General features: G+C 42.0%; 1 protein-coding gene across 5 annotated transcripts in view; it reads left to right on the top strand.

Annotated features, from left to right (window-relative positions):
• Positions 1-15,759, top strand: part of LOC121160757 (selectin P) — a 42,915-nt gene that overhangs the window by 16,428 nt on the left and 10,728 nt on the right. For 2 of the 5 annotated variants that reach the window (XM_040986805.1, XM_040986804.1), the window contains 6 exons: positions 2,383-2,568; positions 5,405-5,590; positions 7,139-7,324; positions 9,632-9,817; positions 12,285-12,470; positions 15,216-15,401. In XM_040986805.1, coding sequence (XP_040842739.1) covers positions 2,383-2,568; positions 5,405-5,590; positions 7,139-7,324; positions 9,632-9,817; positions 12,285-12,470; positions 15,216-15,401 — 1,116 coding nt within the window. The remainder of the gene's footprint in view (positions 1-2,382; positions 2,569-5,404; positions 5,591-7,138; positions 7,325-9,631; positions 9,818-12,284; positions 12,471-15,215; positions 15,402-15,759) is intronic. The other 3 variants (XM_040986809.1, XM_040986808.1, XM_040986807.1) reach the window with 3 other exon arrangements.

Genomic DNA, 15,759 nt, shown 5'->3' with positions numbered 1-15,759 from the left:
GCTTAGTTCCATCTAACCAGCTCCACTATCCAGCCCACACAGATGCTGTTGGGTGCCTTTCTGTCTAGCCACCCCTGCCCCAGTCCTGGTTTTCATGCCCTCCAGTGGGAGTAATAACACAAGAGGGAGGAGCCCATTACTTCCCTTGTAGGCCACTCCCACTCCCAAATTATGCACTCTCCAGGTGGTTCTGCAGTTTAATTTGACAGAATTAGCCCCCAGTGCCAGCTGCTGCCAGCTGATGCTGCGACTAAGCCCAAACAACCCTCGCCCACTCTAATTTTTGTTTGCACCGGTAGGAATAATCAATCAGCCCAGCCTGGCTTTTCCTTGATCTAGTACACATGAGGCGCACAGGTGTTGTAGCCCTGCCTAGTCTGGTCTGCCCCCATTCCAGTTCACGCTCTCCAGTGGGAGAAGATGTCCAGCAGGGGAGCCCCCACACATTCCCCCTGCCGGCTTCGCCCCCTCCCTCCCTGTTTCTCATGTGTGCTGGTTGGGTTCTGCAGTCACATCTGGTATAGACAGCCTCACCTTGGCACTCTGTAATGTACACTGGTTTTTGTTGTGACCAAATCTGGCTTGACGCACACTCTGTTCTAGTGCTTGGATTCACCAGTGGGTGACGTGAACTGGTTCAGCCTGGTCTGGCCCCGACCTATGCCAAGTGGAAACTTCCCCTATGCCAGTGGGAAACTTCCCATGGCCTGTTTTGGGCTGTTTCCTATCATGTTTCTTGCTCTTACCTGCTGGCTCTGTGTCCTGCCAGAGGAGTTGCCCAGGCTCCTCCATCAGAACCTTTCCCAATGCCAGATTTTGCACATACCAGTGTCCTGCTAGGAACAGTGGCCTTTCCTGACTGGTCTTCAACCCAATCTGGTTCTTACTGTTGGATGTTTCAGCCCAGCCATGGCTTATAATGATATACAATTTCAAACCGATATGATAAATATAATTCTAGAGAGGATAATGATGATGGTTACATAACAACATGAATGGATTTATTATTGAACTATAAAGTTAAAGTTGACTTATATATTACATATTGTATGTGTTATATATAATATATAAAACTATATAATAGTATATATGTACTATGTTAAATAAAAGCATATATGTGTATATCTCTCTCTATATATGTATATATATAATTGAAATTGGAAAAAAAAATCAGCAGAACAATAGGTGTCCACATTCCAAGATGATGAGGTCAGTGAGATGGGAGGCAGTGTAGATGAATTTTCTGGGTGACAAACACACAGAGTCCCTTGACATACTTAATGAAGTGGCAAGGATTCCTTGAGCCATTCTTATCTCCAAACAAATAGATGTCTAACCACTGAAAAGCTTTGCTAGTCCATTGGGCATAAAGAAACATAGTTTCAGAAGCTGCTTTGAAATCTTTTCCTGCTGTTTTTCCTTCTGACCAGCAAGGTCTGCCTCTGATGCGTAGCCTGGGGGTGATACTACTAACTCTCAGAGCGGATGTTACTTCCACAGCAGTTCACGTCGATTGAAAACTTCTGTCACCTTGGGATAGGAATGTTTATTAAAGTCGAGTATCCCTAACGTGATAATCCTAAAGCTGAAATGTTGCAAAGTCTGAAACTTTTGAGAATGGATGTGACTGTCCAAAAGTTTTGATATTTGGACTGTTTTGATATTTTTGAGTTTGGGATGCCCAACGAATAAAAACTATGAAAATATTTGAAAATCCCCCAAACTGTGAAATCTTAATGTCCTAAATGTTTCACATGGGAGATATTCAGCCAAATATTAAAGATAAGAACAGATTTGAAAAATGTATAATTCATATGTTCTTTCTATATGCAATAATATATTTCATATGTTTAAAATATGGCTTACAGTAATTTCTATTCTATATTTTCATGTAATAACATACATTGAAACATTTCCCATAAGTTTTCAAGATGAAATATGTCACTTTATATGATCATTCATCTTTTTTTCATGGGTCTACTACGGCTTTTTAAGCCTTAGATTCATTGCAATTTTTTCTTATTTTTGATACTTTTGCTCTTACAAATAATGTTTTAACAGAAATCTCTGACTGATTTTTTTAATTGCATCTTTGGTAACACAGGTTCTTGTATCTAAAGGAAAGATGGTTTAAAAATTCCTGATACTTATTATTAAAAATGTCCAAAAATGGCAGAGCATTTTCCTTATAAAATCTATAACGTGCTGTTGTAGTTAAGTGACATTTTTCGCAACTTCCTAGCTTAAAAAAAAAAAAAACTCAATTCAGGTATCTCTGTTCCAACACTAGAGAGGGTTAAAGAAATAAAAATTAATGAGTACTTATAAGTGCCTAAGTGACTGTTGCATACTGGTTTACTTTCTCATGTCCTTTCCTCTTAGCTTTGCAGTGCCAGGATCTTCCACGTCCAAAGAAGGCCCAGATGGACTGCTCCAACCCCTTCGGTGCCTTCAGGTACCGGTCTGTCTGCAGCTTCTCCTGTGATGAAGGCTCACTGCTGGTGGGAGCAAGTGTGCTCGAGTGCTTGGACACTGGCCACTGGAGTGCCGCTCCTCCAGAATGCCAAGGTCAGCCTCATAGAAATGCCCACAGGCACTTATTGAAGATGCTGTGTTTTAATTTCTTCCCTCCTTGCTAAAAACAGTATCTGGGAAGAAGACCAGAAGAGGGAAGGTGGTCATGAGGCTGACCTGGCAGCCTGTTTCTGGGTACCACTGGGCACAGTGATAGCATGGGGGTAGACACAAAAGATACAATGGTGGCGATGTGGGAGAGGGGATTTGCAGTGCGTCATTATACCATACTCTGGGGAAATAGTCCTGGGCTGAAGTGCAGAATTATGGAAAGAGGAAGATAATATTCCAATAATTGGAGGCTAATGGGATTTTCAGAAGAAAGAAATGCAGATTCAGAATAAACATTTATATCTGCATTGTACTTGGTAGTAGAGGACCAGTGTATTCTATGAATCTTGTAACACATTCTCTGAAATAGAACTGATTCTGATCATCTGTGTTTGTGAATCGAAGGATTGTTGGTGCTTTCCTATAACCCTCCTTCCTTCATCCACTCACTGAGTCTACCACTTTACTTTCTTAACAGCTAATCTATGGCTTCTGGCAATCAGGATTCTCATCTATAAAATACACAGAAAAAAATTTAAAAAACAGAAATGAAAAAAATCCCCTTAAATATCTCACCTAAATTAGACATTCTTACGTTTTTAATATTAAGTATTCTAAAGCTTTCTACTATAGGGTTTGTGTTTTCATGATAGATATAAATTTATAATGATAGAGTTAAATGGTGTGGATATTTCCACATCAGTTGCCATGTCTTTCATTTTGCACATGAAAGGCTTTCAACATCTGAGTGAACGTAGGGAGATTCATGTATTTTTTGTGATGAGAAAGCTACTTTTTATTCTGGTCACATACAAGTGCAATTTCACACACACACAATTATTAAATACGGGCAACAGTGAATGAATGACAGAGTTCAGCAGAATCGCATGGATGTCCTTTATCCCCAGACACCAGTACATATGGCAAACCGCTGTGGACCAGGCTGAGAGCACCTGGACTGCACAGGGTAGGGATGCGACCTTGTGCCCTTGGCACTTACGGCTACTCGAAGTCTGATTGACTCCTCGCATTGCTTTGGGGAAGTGCCTGAGGGCCCTGAGGACAGTTATTCAATGACCAGAACCTTCTAGGCAAGCCTGGGCTGTGCAGGCCATGGACTGCATCCAGAGCGTTGCTCCACACTGCCCTGCCCAAGGGTGTTTCGTTACAAGGTGGCTGCTGCTTGCCACAGTTTCCTGTGATCTTCCAGTTCCCTTCTGCTTTTTAGTTCTTAGTTTACTCGGAACTTTCTCTTCTTGCTGCTGGGTACACATCAAGAACACTACCCAAGTGTGGGCTGGAGGGCAAGGTATCATGAAACTTGCAATCTTCTAGCTGTTGAAACACTTCTGACAGCGTTATCAGAAGATTCCCTTTTTTAAAGTCCCATGTTCCCTCCTCCCCCTACTCCGAAACACTGTTGTCAGGGGTCGTGGAGTCATAGTAAAGACGGAGATGGACTCGAGAGAACTGAGGGCCTCTCTCGCACCTTTCCCACCATTTGTCCTCTCCTTTTGTAGGCTTCCTGAATTGTCTCCTTTCCTATCTCCTCCTCCACCCCCAACAGTGGATGCAGTAGGTCTCTGGACAAGTGGGTCAGATTGCAGGGAGTGGAGTTGAAGAAAAAAAGAAGGGCAGACTGAGGAAATGCTCTTGAAAGCTCTTGCTGTTCAGGTGAGCAGCTGAATGTGTGAGCAGCGCCCTGGTGTCAGCCCGTTGAGCCAGGTCGGGCAGCAAAGAAGCAACACTCTAAACCATGACACACTCTACATTTACTCTCTTCTTTTGAACGTCCACACATTTAACCTGGGCGTTGTTGTCTCATTAATTGGCAGAGGAACATCTTGACCCTCTGCATGTAGAGTACCCTTTTTCACAGTGAAAATCCTGGGAATCTCGACGTATTCTTAAGGTGAAGGTAATGAGGCCCCAGGAGGTTGAGTAACTTACCTCCAACTCAAGTCCCCAGACTCAAATGTACACATTGCAACAGTCAACCTCCGAGGGCTGGGACATGAACAGCGGAGAGATGAGTGTCTGGCTCTCAGTGAGAGAAGAAATGAACATTTGCAGACAGTGGATTACTTGATGGGCCTACTTTGTACGTGTGATTTTTAAATTACATTTTGAACTTTCATTTTACAAATAATTTAATTCACATGATGCAGCATAGCACACTGCAAGGGAAAGATTGTTTTGAGATTGTCAAAAATATATTTTAAAAAGCGAGGAAGAAATTAGTAAGACGTATCAAACACTGAATAAACTTTGATTAATGCTAAGAAAATTTTTTAAAAAAGATTATGTTTTATAAATAAAGACAAAGCCAGATTTGGATTCTGGTGGCTACTACTATCTGGTCGAAGAAAAGGTGAGAAGGAAATTTATCCTATGTTCCTGTTTCAAGTTTCTTGTTGTCTTCTGGCAGTGTCATGACAAGTGTTTCTGAGACAGGATCAAAGAAGAAAACATTTCCGCTCCCATCCAGGGACAATTGCTCTGACCCACAAGACCCATCTCTTCTTTGAAATCTTTGAAGCCCTTAACGGGCAAAGCATTATTCCAGGACGTCATTTATTTGTGAGCCACTGCTAAGCTGCACTTCCACATCTGTGACAGTGAGAGAATATCACAAAATGCAAACCATTGTCCTGACTGAATGGTGCCTTGTGCAGTAAGGTGTGCATGTGTGTGAGCTTGCACATACTTGCCCTCGGTGGATTCCCGTTGCTCAGTTTCCAATGCTCTTTGCTCTCTCCTCCTGCCATGGCCATCACAGCCATCACCTGCACACCTTTACTGAGCCCTCAGAACGGAACTCTGACCTGCATCCAACCTCGTGGAGATGCTAGCTACAAATCCACATGCCAGTTCTCCTGTGACGAGGGATTTTCTTTATCTGGACCAGAAAGACTGGATTGTACTCCATCTGGACAGTGGACGGGTTCTGCCCCGACGTGCAAAGGTAAGCTTGTGGGTCTGTTCTTCTTATGACTTTCCAAATGACATAAGCAGACTGGAGAATCATTGAAGATTCTGAGATAAAAGTGTTCTAGAGTTAAAAACAAATGGCATTCTCTGCATAAAACAACAAATCCTAGATCTAAAACTGCTCTTTCCCCTGGATAATCTTTTAATACAGTTAATTCTGAAATAACAAAGGAAAGCGCTATCTTTTCCATTTTGTAGATGAGGGTGGAGCATAGACTCAGAGAGGTTAAACCACTTGCCCAAAGTCACACAGTCAGTTGATGTTCGATTATATACCTGAAACTTATTTCCTTAAGACCTTTTTTTTCCCCTACATTAACCTGCTACATTCGCCTTCACCAAACACTGCTGAGTTCATGTTAGTTGATTGTGGCTTAGACCCAGTCTGCTTATGTATTCTCTCCATGCCCATGGAGACTCTAAGCTACTTGAGGGCAAAAGCTGCGCGCTTTAGTCTTTATGGACCTGGTAGTAATGAGACAGATAAAAGTACATATGTAGCCATTATCTGTTGAATATGAACTTACCATTTAATACAGATTTTATGAAAGCACACGCTCTGCAGTGAATGAGTGGGATGCTAAGGGCAGCGGCTGACTTCACCTGAATGTGTCAACCGGGGCATTTGGTTGACATACTACCAGACATCTCATGTGTTCTGAAATAGAAACACACTGAATTCATGAACTTGGAGCTCATATTTTGAATCAAAATGCACCAACTCCCAATTTATTATGTAGTATAAATGTATCTTCATTTCACTAGCTGTAACACCATGCCAGCCCTGGAACATGTATTTTTATACAATTTTTTTGCTCCCTAGTAGTTCCATACAAGTAGAGAGAAGAGCAGTGGTTATTACAGAGACCAACGAATATAAGAGACAGGCAGGTGTGGAGAGAAATTGGTTGCTGGGCACAATGGTGTAATTAGATAAGATGAGTAAATTCTGGAATATTACTACACAGAAGAGTGACCCAGTGTATTAAATACTGTATTAAATAGCCCCAAACAGCCAGAAGACGTGCTTCTGAATGTTCTAACTACAAATAAATGATAAATAGTTGAAGTGATGTATAATCCAGTTATCTTCATCATGAAACAAAGTATACATTTTCCAAAACATCACACTGTACTTGACAAAGCTGTCTAATCATCCTGCCAATTAAAAAGTAAACAAGAGACAAACGTCCAAGGGGAGGTATTTGGCACAGTGATTCCAACACCATTTAGCATTGCCACATCCCACGCTGGAGTATCTGGATTCAAGTCCTGACCCAATTCCCAATTCTGACATCCTGTGAACTAGACTCTGGGAAGCAAAAAGTAAATGCTCAACTACGTAGGTGCGTGCCACGCATGTAAGCAGCAGGGTGGAGTTCCTGGGTCCTGGTTTCTGCTTAGTCCAACCCTGGCACTCAATCTGTCTGCTTCACTTTCTCACTCCCATTCAAATAAATCATATTTCTGAAGTCTGAAATGAAAAAGAAAATGACAAACACCAACATTTTGTCCCCTACAGTCAGAGAATGTGGAACACTACATGTCCCAGAGCATGCCCTCATGAACTGCAGCCACCCTCTGCAAACATTCTCTCTCCACTCACAGTGCAGTTTCCGCTGCCCTGAAGGGTACCAACTGAGCGGACCCAGCACGCTGCAATGCTTGGCTTCTGGAATGTGGGACAATAAGCTCCCACAGTGTGTAGGTATGTGGACCGCAAGCCTTCCCTCCTCATGATGAGCTAGAATTAGGAGGTGAGGACTGGACTGTCTCAACTTTGAAAAGTGGGAAATAATGAGGATCTACATTAAGTGGGAAATTTTGGTATCATTATTGCCTATCAAATGTACTCATATTAATTGTATTTTGTGTCTGTAAAGTAAGGCAGTCTAATGAATTCCTGTAGCTCATGCAACAACATTCTAACGGGAATGCTTTCTGTTACTTACAAATTGAACAGCTACAATGATTTGGACTCAAGGGTTAAGTGTTACAAATCTATCAGTTTACCCTTGCTTTTTTCAATGCACAGCAGGGATGTTTGAAGCTTTCTGGACAGCTTGGAAAGTGCCAGTTAACCAATGAAATGCATCGCCTTGCTTGCTTCTTTAGGAAGGGAGAGCCCTAGCAGACTCCTTAGACTTCAGGGTGACATCATTGTCGAGTGGATAGAACTTCCACCTGCAACATCAATATCCCATAATGGGTGCTGATTCAAGTCCTGGTTGCTCCACCCCTGATTTAACTCCCGCCAAATGATCAGGGAAAAGCAATGGAAGACAGAGTGTTTGGGCCTCTGCAACCACATACATGATCCAGATGAATCACTTGGCTGAATTAACCTGGCCCAGCACTGGCCAGCATGGACATCTGGGAAGTGACCCAGCAGATAGAAGCACTCTCAGTGTGTATTTCCTTGTCTATATAACTCTGATTCTCAAATAAAGAAACAACTGTTAGGGTGGAAAGAATTCTGAAATTTCCAAGGTGCTGGATAGGATTTGTCCAAAGAACTCCCAACATTGCTTTGTGGTTGTTGCTAGTCACCCAGTGCCCATCCTGAACACTCGTGAATGATGAACCATGACCTGTCTGCACAGTGCAAAAGCATTCCAGCACCAGGTTGTTCTAACTTCAGCTCTGCAAAAGAATTTATATGAACTGAGCCCCAAGTGGTGCAATGCACAGCTTTGCAGTGTGTGGAGGGAAGTGTCGAGTAGCTCAACATGTAAAATTTTGTTCACAGCACTTCATTCCTGCTGAGAATACGCATGCAATGGCCCACTGAGTTCCATAATTGAACTATTCTTAGGTCTTTTCCTTAGCTAGAATCAAAAGATCTGGGATAGAGGAGGGTTTCAGATTCTAGGAAAACAAAAGACAAATTTTATCATAAACAAATTTTAAAATCTATTCCTTCACTGAAAGTCACAACCACAGGCAGGATTTTTTTTTTCAAGATTTATTTTATTTTCATTGAACAGTCAGATATACAGAGAGGAGGAGAGACAGAGAGGAAGATCTTCTGTCCACTGATTCGTTCCCCAGGTGAGCCACAATGGCCGGAGCTGAGCCAATCCAAAGCCAGGAGCCAGGAGTCTCTTCCAGGTCTCCCACGTGGGTGCAGGGTCCCATGGCTTTGGGCCATCTTCAACTGCCTTCCTAGGCCACAAGCAGTGAGTTGGATGGAAAGTGGCTTCTCTGGCATTAGAACTGGTGCCCATGTGGGATCCTGGCACATGCAGGGCAAGGACTTTAGCCACCAGGCCATCACACTGGGCTCCACAGGCAGTTTTAGAATAGGCTTCTCTATAAATTTCACATAAGACAAGAAAAGGGGGCACTCCAGCTGTAAGTAGACTTTAGGAAATCTGCCAGGACGGGATTACACAGATTTGTGAGTAGAAGGTCTTAAGAATTGAGTTTGGAGCATACTGTATTTTTACGGAATCTGGGTCATCTGAAGACTTGATACTCCAGGGTTGGGCAAACATCATTAGAGTAGTATGACCATTTCTTTTCAGTTTAAGGGTCATGTGTGGTGTGTGTGTGTGTGTGTGTGTGTGTGTGTGTGTGTGTGTATGTGTGTGTGTGTTATTCTTAAGTCCTAACTGCAGAGGGAAGAGGAAAGACAGAAAGAGATCATTTATTTACAGATTCCCTCCTTGATGGCCACAGCTGCCAGCTCTGGCTCAGGTCAAACCAGGAGCCTGATGTTTCATCTGGTCTCCAATGTGGGTGGCAGGGGATCAAACTCTTGGGCCATTCTCCTCTGCTTTTCTCAGGCTGTTAACAGAGAGCTCGAATGGAAATGGAGCAGCTGAGATACAAGCTGGCATCCATATGCTCTCACACACAATATGTACACATATGTTCAGTGTTACAGGCAGTGGCTTTATGTGCCACAGCACCAGCACTCAGTTTCCAGAGTGGCCCTTCACCGTTGCATTTCATTTCTCTGCCTGGTTCTTCTCCCTCATCTCCTTTCTCTTTCTTTGGTTCTTCTTGACAGTTGTGCAATGTCAGCCTCTGGAAAGCCCTAACAAAGCCACCATGGTCTGTGCTCATCCACTTGCTGATTTTGCATATGGCTCCAGCTGCAAATTTGAGTGCCAAACTGGCTATCGAGTGAGAGGCTCAGACACACTATACTGCACTGGATCTGGCCAGTGGACCGCACCCTTGCCCACCTGTGAAGGTAGGACTTGTATTCTGGAGAAAAGACAAGGACTCCCAATGTCAGGGCGATCTCCTCTAGGGTCTGACATTGGAGAAAGTGGCACAGGCTCTGGGACCATGAGTTTTCTCCTCTGTGAAACAGAATTAAGAATTGCAAGGTGCTTTTATATGGAGTAAGGTGTATAAAAATCATGTGATAAAACAGCTGGTATAAAGCACCTAGCAAAAAGCTGGGCACTCGATCGGCTTTACATTGTGCCTGTTTTGTTTCTTTTCCTGCCCCATTGGCACAGACAAGCTGTGGGTAGCACCTCACACTTCCAAACAAGCCATAGCTGTGCTGCACATTCTTTCTCTCTCTTTTTCTCTCTTCCTCTCTCTCTCTCTGCCTTTCAAATAAGTAATCTTTAAAATCCTATAAGATCTTAAAAAGGAAAACCTTATGTTGCAATATTGGTTAATTTCATAACTCCATGAAACTGAATTCTATGTTATTGCCTCACATCTTCAGCTTTTTTGTCTTTTGTTTTTTTTTAATCATTGGGGTTTGTGGGTGAAGAGCTGAGAGAAGGGCTATGGGGTGCAGAGGTAGGAAATTGAAAAGATTGAACCAGTGAATTCTCAAACCTGGATTCTGAGCCCAGTATGGCATTTTGTAGCTATGAGACTTTAGGGAAATCATAAAACATCTCTAAATCATATTTTCTTCATCTATAAGGTGAGATAGACATTCTGGAAGATCTTTGTTCCTCAAATGACCTGCTTTTCTTTTTTTCTGTCCTTTTTTTTAGATGTATTTTTTTATATTAATCACATTGCATTATGTGACAGTTTCATAGGCTCTGGGATTTCCCCCCAACCCATCCATGTACCCTCCCCCCATGGTGGATTCCTCCAATTTGGTGTAATATTACAGATTAAATTCAGTCAAGATGCTTTCATTGCAAGCATATACCAAGCATAGAGTCCAGCATCTTATTGTCCAGATAAATCCAATGGTTTCTTGCAAAGACCATCTCTGGTCTGAAGGCAGAGCTGGCAGTATATTATCCTGATCAATTAAAAGCCACAACATAACATCAACAACAATTTACAACATTATGAAATTATTTGACATGGTATTTAGTAACCAATATGTTAAAAAAAAATCTAAGTTCTTAACCACATCCTGTGACTACTTCATTGACTTTTCAATTTTAGTTTATATAAAGCCGGCTTCTATATATCTTAAAATGGCTATAGGATAATATTCAACTATCTCATGTCTATTTTCATTTTAGTATTTACAGTTTATAGTTTGAAGCATAGTTGAACTGAACCTGGCAGATTTTAGGATAGTCTAAACTGGCTTATAACGCTAACAAGGCATATATTGACAGAAGAAGTGCAGAAGAGCTTTAGGAGGGGTGTGCAGAGAAATCTTCAATACCTTAGTGAGGAGTAACTAATCTTTGTGTCCTAACTAGAAGGTATGTATGTGTCCCCATGCTGACCATTTCCTGTCTGGTTCTAGGCTTTCCTTGTTGTTCTCTGTCTATCTATTCTAATTTGTGTGTTGGTTGGGGGGGAGGCACTCTGGAGCTACCCTGATGGTCATTGCCAGGGTGAGTGGGGATCCGAAGTTGGGACTAAATAAGGACCAGAGAAAGCTCCTCTCCCTAGTCCCAAAGGAAGTATACTGGTCTTTTGTTTTTGTGGACAGCTCAGCTCTCCTGGCTGTTGTTCCAATGACCTTGGATCCTGTGAGGAAGGATTTGGGCTTTTTCCATCCCATATGGTAGATCCAAACGGGACTGGGTGACCTCAGAGTTCTTGGTCTCCGAAAGCACTCCAATTCGCCATGGTCTTGTTGGCATTTGGGATATAGTCCTTAGTGCCCGTACTAATAGTCCTTGGTGAGGATCCAGGAGTCTTCAGGGTTGGAATACTAGCCACTTCCTGTCCACCTGCTCCACTCTGGGGTCTCCCCCTGCTCCTGTTAAGAGGTTGTCAGGATCGCTCCTGATTCCCCCATATGTCTTTGTAGTTTTACTATCGTCTAATACTGATTCGAATCTGTTGTCTATGAGTTACATGCTATGTTCCCAATAGCTTGTACTTCACGTGTTCCTTGCTCCCTGCTCCCTACTAAGGGGGTGGAAGATTTCTCTGCACTCCCACCCCCTTTCCGAGTTGCTGAGGATGGGGCCCGGCTGCGTGCCCTAGCAGCTAAAGTCCTCGCCTTGACCGCCCCGGGATCCCATATGGACGCCGGTTCTAATCCCAGCAGCTCCACTTCCCATCCGGCTCCCTGCTTGTGGCCCGAGTTGCTTAGAATGAAAAATGAAACACACACAAAGCGAACACACACAAATACAAACACAAAATGGAAACTGAAAAAACCAGGTAAAGCAACTTATGAGGTGTTTCAGGCAGATTCCCTGTTAGAAAAGGGAGAAGACTTGAGCCCTTCTGTTACCCAACTTCAGACAACTTTCTCCATTTAGCAACTACATGCAAGCCACTGGAGAGTCCTGCACATGGAATCATGGATTGTGCCCCATCTGAAAGAGCATTTCTGTACAACACCAAGTGCAGCTTCCACTGTGCCGAGGGCTTTGTGCTGAAAGGAGCTGATGCAGTTCAATGCACCGACTCCGGAGAGTGGACTGCTCCGGCCCCTGTCTGTCAAGGTACTGTGACATTGGAACAATTCCTTCTCTGCCTCCTGGTCACTAAAGACATCAACATCTGTATGTAACACTGTCATTCATTTGTTCATTACGCATTCACAAAGAACCTACTCTGTGCCAGGTCATTAGGAATGATGTGGTAAGCAAAACCAGTCTAGGCACAGTATGTTCATTACAGTGTAGTCAGCTAAGTGTTGCTTTGATTAACATGCATGGAATGCATTGAGGAAGCAGGAGTTACGGAAAAGAAATGAAGCTGAGGAATAGCATGGAATGTTGCAAGAGCAATAGACGGAGTCCAGTTCTGCCATTTCCTGTCAACAAGCTATGAAGTGTGTGAGGCTTGAATGGTAAAAAATGGTAAAGAATCTGAGGCTTTGAGAGAATAATCAGCTGTTAAATGTCACATTCCTAGAAGTGTAGACACAGGATTGAAATATAGGCCTGGTTTGCTGTCAGGTCTATTGTTTTCGCTACTATGCTACACTGCCACCCAGTGGCCTGCCTTCTAAATTCCAGGCCTGTCACTGGTAAATACTCTCCCACTATACAAATTTATCCTGTTGAAAAGAGCTTAAAAATTGATATTGCTTGGTTGTCAGATGAAAGACTGTATTGAACAAATCCATTAGTTTATAAAAAAAAAAAAGCTAAAATTGTATGTATTGTACATTGTAAAATGAGCACTAGATCAGTGGCCAAAAATCTGCCTCAGTTGTTAAGGAACTATTACCACATATGGACATAGATCGCTCCTTGTTATACATTTCCTTTTATGCACAGAACTCTTGACCATTGCTATCCTTGAAACATCCACAAGTTTAATGCAGCCCACGTCGGTTGCTCCCACCCTATGCCTGATTCGGGTTAAATTTCCCTGTGTGTCATTAACACTACTTCTCCAATAAGAACCTCCTTGCCTACATGATCAATATGAAGGTCTTAAAAGTTATTTAAAGATTGTTATTTGGTTGGACATGGTTGAGAGGGTTCAGAAACTTCCACTGAAGCAAAGGGCCAAAATTGTACCTGTGGCTTAGTAAGACTGACCAAATAGACGAAAGCAACATTCCTAACTGGGTTTAATGCTATACAAGTTCTCATTTTATAACAGAAATTATTTTATTACAATATTTTTAGGAGAGTGATTCCTTTTGTTTCTCTCTATAGGTGGATAGAAAGCACTTATTATTATACATCTAAATCACTTACTATTCACTTGCTTACCCATTCAACAAATACTTTTGGAATTCCTACTGCGCATCAGACCTATGCACTGGGGTCCAGGCTTGAAGGGTGATAGGGTTCCGGTTTTCACCTGGCTGAAACTGTGACCCACATTCTTGGTCTTAAAGATAGAATCCTGGGGGATTTTGAAAACAGTTATTTTCTAAGATTTATATGAATAGACATGCTTGATAAATAAAATCAATTTTCCAGACATGGAGTGATTAGTTACTCACCAAATTGTGGTCCCTAAATTCAGTGCTTTTTTGTCTGAATAAATTCATGCACAAAAGAATCATAATACTTTGTAAATAGCCAATCACTGAAAAGCACTTGGGACAGTGTGCAAAAACATGTATGTATTACATTCTTATAAGGCAGCACACAAGATTTGAAGAGATCTTTAGAAGTTACTCAAAATGAGTCTTACCTAACATATTGACTTCAACATAACAGATCTTTTTAAGAAGAGATAGTCACTTGGTTTATTAACAATATAATATGTACTGATAAATATCAGACTTGGGTCAGAGAATTTACTGGTGATGCATATACCAACAGACACACCTAACTAACGATTTATAAAAACACTGTTAGGGAGAAATTGTGGTTAATCGATTTAATGTTCCATTATTTGTCCACATGACTGGTAATTGTTGAAAACTTCTTGATATTATGCAGTGGTTATTAGGGCAAATCCAGTGACAAATTTTTAGGTTTGGGGAATTTCTTGTCCAGTAATAAGGACGGAAGGTATGGCCTGTGACACTGCAGCCCTGAAGTCCAAACAAAAAGTAAATACATTGTAAAGAAAATTTAGGCTGCGGGGAGAGGCTATGTTGAGTTTGGTCATGAAAGATTACTGGAATTTTATTAGTAGAAATACTTTTAGAAAGAAACTTGGGGCAGCATGAGATAACAGCACTCCGGGATCAGGTTATGGAATTTCTTGGAATTGATCTATTTTGGCCAGGAAGTTTTGATCTTTCCTCTGCTGTGAAACTTTGTTATTTGAAACCAAACAAAAAACCAGCCTGGGGATCAAAATGGAGGAAATAGCTTGAAACAGAAGGTGATCTCTGTGGTTTCAGTTTCCTTGCATTTGAAGAGATGGCAGGCTATCTAAAGGAAGTCATTCGGGGCAGGAAGAATGGCAGAGGTTAAATCCTGGATTGCATTCATTTAGATAAGGGGAAGGGGTGTAAGATACACAAGGTTTCTGAAAAAGAGAGTGCTGAGAGATGATGACATTATAAACCTTGAGTGAGTTTGCCTATACCCTTGACTTCATTATTTTTGTGACCTCCTTGCACAGTATCTCTGTGCAAGCCCACCATCCCTCCCACTGCCCTGTGCAGTAAATGACCTGTTTTACATCTGTAAAAGTTACAGTAAGTGCTTAGGAAAAAGTATAGTAAATGCTCAATAGCTGTTTCTTGATTGTGTGACTGCATGAACTTTGTGGGACAGAACTTCAGACTGAACTTGGCGATGGTGACACTTGATTTCTCACTCTAGCCATCAAGTGTCCAGAACTCTTTGTCCCAGAGCAGGGCAGCATGGACTGTTCTGGAACGCATGGAGAATTCAGTGTTGGCTCTACCTGCCACTTCTCCTGTAGCAAGGGATTTAAACTAGAAGGGTCCAACAATATGGAATGCAAAGTTCCTGGAAGATGGTCAGCACCTCCGCCATCCTGCAAAGGTATTATAATATGATTTCTAGGAAACTTTGTTGGAAAAATTCATGCACTAAAAACACATGGAGAGCTCTTGCGAGAGGTGTATGTAACAGTGTTATTTGGGCACATCAGACCTCATTGATAGATTAAAAAAAATTCTAGGGAATGGCAGAATTATTTATTTGTGAATTATGCATCTGAACTCTTTTTCTCAGACTGCTTTATCAGATTATCTGAATGGTCTCCATGGCTTTGGTGCCAATGGAGAACATAAGAGAAGGGGGCCTTTGGTCCAAGTTTTTGGAACAGGGAAATGAGGGCATAAAGACCAATCAACTACCACATGGCTAATACATGGCAGAGCCAGAAGGAGTGCTAACA

The sequence above is a fragment of the Ochotona curzoniae genome, unplaced genomic scaffold, assembly GCF_017591425.1.
Source record: "Ochotona curzoniae isolate NIBS_2020 unplaced genomic scaffold, NIBS_Ocur_1.0 contig_4558, whole genome shotgun sequence".
Classification (NCBI taxonomy): Eukaryota; Metazoa; Chordata; class Mammalia; order Lagomorpha; family Ochotonidae; genus Ochotona; species Ochotona curzoniae.
Note: the sequence above shows the minus strand (reverse complement) of the source record. Positions and strands in the feature narration are given on the sequence as shown.